The 5789-nt window shown below is 36.5% G+C and overlaps 1 protein-coding gene across 1 annotated transcript; it reads left to right on the top strand.

Annotated features, from left to right (window-relative positions):
• The first annotated feature begins 6 nt into the window (after positions 1–6).
• LOC111385486 (protein YIPF5 homolog) lies at positions 7–1092 on the top strand. Its single transcript, XM_023009880.1, has one exon. The coding sequence runs from the start codon at positions 139–141 to the stop codon at positions 751–753; it is 615 nt and encodes a 204-aa protein (XP_022865648.1). The 5' UTR covers positions 7–138; the 3' UTR covers positions 754–1092.
• The last annotated feature ends 4697 nt before the right edge of the window (positions 1093–5789 follow it).

Genomic DNA, 5789 nt, shown 5'->3' with positions numbered 1-5789 from the left:
AGAGAATTCAACGTGCCTCCAGTGGTATTTCCCTCCGGTGGAAACCCTGCGGGCGGCGCCGGTGGAGGCCCCCAGCAACGCAGCCTCCCTACAGCCCCCTTCCAACCCCCGCGATCCGCTAACGCTAGCATCCCATTCATGGCATTCGATGTCAACTCGGCTGCCGCTTCCACTTCATTTTCGACTCCTCAATTCCCCTCCACAATTTCCACCGGAGGCGCTGCCGGATTTGAGGATGACTCACCACTCCTTGAGGAGCTCGGCATAAACACGAAGCAAATTTACCAGAAAACAATTTCTATTCTCATTCCGTTTAGAATCAATGCCCATCTTCACGAAGATGCTGATCTCTCTGGCCCTTTCCTTTTCCTAATGGCATTCGGAATCTTCCAACTCCTTTCCGGAAAGCTCCATTTCGGGATAATCCTCGGCTGGGTTACTGTGGCATCGCTGTTTCTATACATTGTTTTCAATATGTTAGCGGACTGGAATGGGAATCTCGATTCGTACAGGTGTCTTAGCCTGATCGGATACTGTATCTTGCCGATTGTGATACTATCGGCTGTGTCGTTGTTTGTGCCACAGGGCGGGATGGTGATCATGGTGTTGGCGGGGATGTCCGTGATATGGTCAACACGCATTTGCACCCTCCTACTTGTTGAGTTAGCATCCTTTGGGGACGAGCACCGAGGCCTAATCGGGTATGCTTGCTTCTTAATTTACATGATTTTCTCTCTGCTAGTGATTTTCTGATAGAATTACTATTATCAAATTGAGTTGCGTCTCGTCAAATTCTTAGTCTCTGCTAGGGTATTGCTTGTTAGTATCCTGAGGCATTAAGTGAATGGAAGCCAAATCGTAGTAGTGTTGGACAATGAATCGAATTGTTTTTGGCTGTCAAATGAGAATGTGGTAGATAATGTGCTAGACAGACCTCGGAGATTTGTTTTCATATTCGTATTGTGATTGGTGATTATATAATTAGCGTGCTCCTTTTATTTGATGGTATCAAAATGATTAGAAACACTGGAAATTTTTAGCATCTGTGGGCATGGTGTATCAGATTCTTTATTAATTGTTTATTTGTGAACATTATGATTTTCTCCATGTCATAGCTGCCAGAATTTTCAGTGACAATGGATGCAACAAGACTTCGTCCTAGTCATTACCAGGATTTAAAAATTTGCAGAAGGTTAAAAACGAGTGCATTTTTTGAGCAGGAAGATATCTATTAAATGCGATTTAGTTTCGGTTTAGGATGATATGAAATAAATTTAGGAAAAGTTTTAATTCCAAAGGACCTCTAAAGATTTTGAGAACCCACAAAGGCCAACCAATCAGAAATTACTCTTCCCCAAATCCAAAATGTTATGCTTCATAAGCTTCTCTCACATAAAATTAGTGTTAGAACCCCCACCCCCGGCCAATAATCTATGTGAAACCGAGATTTTTATAGTATTGTCAATGTCTAAAGAACTATTTGAGGCTTACGCCATGAGTTTCACCTTGCTTGAGACTTTCACAGAATGCCACGCCTTGAGGTTAAGCCTTAGGGTGACTAAGGTTTTCGCGCATTTATCTTGGTGCCTTTTCTAGGCTTTTTATTTTTGGTATTAGAGGATGACGACAAAGGGTGAAAAAAATTGATATCAATGGGGAGGATCATTCGAGAATAAAGTGTCCGACGATTCCTTAAGAATCCTATCAGTATGGTACGGGAGAATTATTGTTTTTAGTGTCGATGATTCCAATGAGTAAAGGTTGAGAACTTTAAAATATGGTGCAAAAGATAAAAATTGTAGTTTGAATATAATTACCATTTTAAACATCAACAATTTTTATATATTTATTTTTTAGTTTTTGACATGGGCTTCCTAGCTTTAATATGTCGAGTCTGTGGTTACTAGGCTTTTTATTTTTGGTATTAGAGGATGACGACAAAGGGTGAAAAAAATTGATATCAATGGGGAGGATCATTCGAGAATAAAGTGTCCGACGATTCCTTAAGAATCCTATCAGTTTGGTACGGGAGAATTATTGTTTTTAGTGTCGATGATTCCAATGAGTAAAGGTTGAGAACTTTAAAATATGGTGCAAAAGATAAAAATTGTAGTTTGAACATAATTACCATTTTAGACATCAACAATTTTTATATATTTATTTTTTAGTTTTTGACATGGGCTTCCTAGCTTTAATATGTCGAGTCTGTGGTTAACACAACTTTTTCAAGAGCTCACATTGATGGAAAAATCTCAAACTAACTCTCTGCGCACTCGAATCTAATTCAATTTCAATGGTTTTTGTCAAGAAAAACCCTTTATTATTAATACATATGTTGTCAATTAAAAAAAAAAAAAAAAACTTTCTTCATATAATTGAATTCAATATACTAAAAATCAAAAGTAAATAGATCACCATCAATTAAAAAACGATATGTTAACTTTGTATGTTTACCTTTCTTCTAACATGCTTGTTCAATACCACTACTGTAAAACAAAATAAATTCTTTAAATATTAAGCACCAAAGAAGTTTGCAGCACACTTTATTGGACTAGGGGCAAAGGGAATATGCTATTTTTTCACCAAAACCCCAAATGGATTTCAGTTCCATTCAGCCAGTCAAATCAAAAGAAATTCACGTCCTTCAAGTCAAATAATGACAGCAATTTTTAAAGGTTTTGCTTGATGTTCAGAAGAACGCACACATAGGGAGTGGGTGAAGTATTTTTGACATTTTTTTTTTCACAGTGAACCCCATATTATGAGAGTATTTTGGCAATCTTCCGTGAAATTTCTTTTGTACCATAATTTTTAAATGTAAGTTTCACTTTTTCTATGTTTGTATTACTAATTTTACGATATGTTAACTTTGTATGTTTACCTTTCTTCTAACATGCTTGTTCAATACCACTACTGTAAAACAAAATAAATTCTTTAAAAATTAAGCACCAAAGAAGTTTGCAGCACACTTTATTGGACTAGGGACAAAGGGAATATGCTATTTTTTCACCAAAACCCGAATGGATTTCATTTCCATTCAGCCAGTCAAATCAAAAGAAATTCACGTCCTTCAAGTCAAATAATGACACCAATTTTTAAAGGTTTTGCTTGATGTACAGAAGAACACGCACATAGGTGGTGGGTGGAGCATTTTTGAAATTTTTTTTTCACAGTGAACCCCATATTATGAGGGTATTTTGACAATCTTTCGTGAAATTTTTTTTGTACCATAATTTTTAAATGTAAGTTTCACTTTTTCTATGTTTGTATTACTAATTTGTATTTTAAAAATAAGGTTGTGAAAAAGTGTGCAATACCAAATATCTTTAGTTTCAAATATGTAATCAATGAACCATCATGACTAAACTAATTTCCTTTCTATATGTACTTGTAAAGTTTAACCACTATGTGGTTCCAACTATGTTCTCATACAAGTAACCAATGAACAATCAAGATCACATAAATTTATCTTCTTTCTATATATATAATTTAACCACTAAGTGACTTCGACTCGATTCTCTATAGGTATCATATATCTTGTTATTACAAAAGACTATATATACGGTTCAACCACTAAGTGATTCCAACTCAATTTTCTTGCAAGTATCACATATATTGTTATTACAAAAGATGACGTTGATATTAGAACGACATAGCATCCCAAATTATAAATATTTTTTCAGTTGATAACACTAGTTGAAGAAATGGAAGTCATTTCTATTGCACCAATGTTGCCAACAAAACAGTTATCATGTAGGCATAGTTAATTGATGGGACTTTAAATGACTTCTCTCAGGTCCACATCATTCGTGAGAAATAAATGTCATATTACTTGTAGCAAATAGATGAAACTCTGGAATTGATACTAATCTGCACAGCACAGCACAGCACAGCACAGCACGAACCATGCCATGTGCCAGCCTATCCATAGAGACAGGTCGTGCACGGTGCAACTATTTGACCTTGCAGTCTCATAAAATTTTAGGTGAGCAAATGGGCCACCTCAAAATTGGGCCATGCCAAGTCCAACCCATCCACAGAGACAGGTTGTGCTTGGCCTGACTATCGTACATTGTAGTCTCAAAGAATTTTAGGTGAGATAGCAATAAAGAGCCACCTCAAAACGGCATGGCCCAATTTACTTTATACGGGATCATAGTTGATATCAATTGGTAGAACCGTTGATAAAAGAAAGAGATGCCGTGTATGAATCACTCACATATTCTTCTGAATTATATGTATCCAGGGGATTAATTTGGAAAACTAGTAGGGATATGCAAGAACAAACCATTTTTGAGTATCGAGCAGTCAAGGCATTTAGGCCAAAATACCAAATGAAAGTAGATCGGATTACAAAAGATGACGTTGATATTAGAACGACATAGCATCCCAAATTATAAATATTTTTTCAGTTGATAACACTAGTTGAAGAATTGGAAGTCATTTCTATTGCACCAATGTTGCCAACAAAACAGTTATCATGTAGGCATAGTTAATTGATGGGACTTTAAATGACTTCTCTCAGGTCCACATCATTCGTGAGAAATAAATGTCATATTACTTGTAGCAAGTAGATGAAACTCTGGAATTGATACTAATCTGCACAGCACAGCACAGCACAGCACAGCACGAACCATGCCATATGCCAACCTATCCATAGAGACAGGTCGTGCACGGTGCAACTATTTGACCTTGCAGTCTCATAAAATTTTAGGTGAGCAAATGGGCCACCTCAAAATTGGGCCATGCCAAGTCCAACCCATCCACAGGACAGGTTGTGCTTGGCCTGACTATCGTACATTGTAGTCTCAAAGAATTTTAGGTGAGATAGCAATAAAGAGCCACCTCAAAACGGCATGGCCCAATTTCCTTTATACGGGATCATAGTTGATATCAATTGGTAGAACCGTTGATAAAAGAAAGAGATGCTGTGTATGAATCGCTCACATATTCTTTTGAATTATATGTATCCGGGGGATTAATTTGGAAAACTAGTAGGGATATGCAAGAACAAACCATTTTTGAGTATCGAGCAGTCAAGGCATTTAGGCCAAAATACCAAATGAAAGTAGATCGGTATGGAGTTGGGTAAAATTTCATGTGATTCAGTAAACAAAATAGAAATTCCATCATTGCTAGATCATCTATTTAATTCGCTAATTCGATGAAGAATGGATATGGAGTTGGGTAAAATTTCATGTGATTCAGTAAACAGAATAGAAATTCCATCATTGCTAGATCATCTATTTAATTCGCTAATTCGATGAAGAATGTATCAATAATGAGATTTTTTGAGAAATGGGAAATTCAAAATGCTCGGGGATGGAAATGATGGAATGTCTACAATACCTGGATTTAATCAGATACAATTTGAAGATCAGCCTGTTATCCTTAGAGTAACTTTTATCCGTTGAGCGACGGCCCTTCCACTCGCATCGTCGGATCACTAAGGCTGTTCTTGAGCTCAACTGACCGCAATACATGGTGCCATGTATTGTTAGATCCTCGACAAATAGCAAGCCAATATCATCTGTTGATAAACTATAAATCATTTTTCTAGTAAATTGCATTAGTTTTTACAATTGTTGAAGAAGAAAGAAAAATAGTTTTACAATGCAACAAGATGCCCAAGAAGGCAAGAAAACGTCACTAAGCACCATCAAAATGAAAATCATGGTCCTAGATTGATAACACTCTTAAATGACTTAAAAACTAAATCTTGGCATTGAGAATTTCTTATTACATCCTCTTACACGCTAGAAACTGAGAATTTAGTCCGAATATGGATC

The sequence above is a fragment of the Olea europaea genome, unplaced genomic scaffold, assembly GCF_002742605.1.
Source record: "Olea europaea var. sylvestris unplaced genomic scaffold, O_europaea_v1 scaffold3173, whole genome shotgun sequence".
Classification (NCBI taxonomy): domain Eukaryota; kingdom Viridiplantae; phylum Streptophyta; class Magnoliopsida; order Lamiales; family Oleaceae; genus Olea; species Olea europaea.
This window is presented reverse-complemented; position numbering and strand designations above follow the sequence as displayed.

What these genes read in the sequence shown, in the direction of transcription:
- LOC111385486 (XM_023009880.1), top strand. Translation starts at nt 139, where the DNA reads ATGGCATTCGATGTCAACTCGGCTGCCGCTTCCACTTCATTTTCGACT.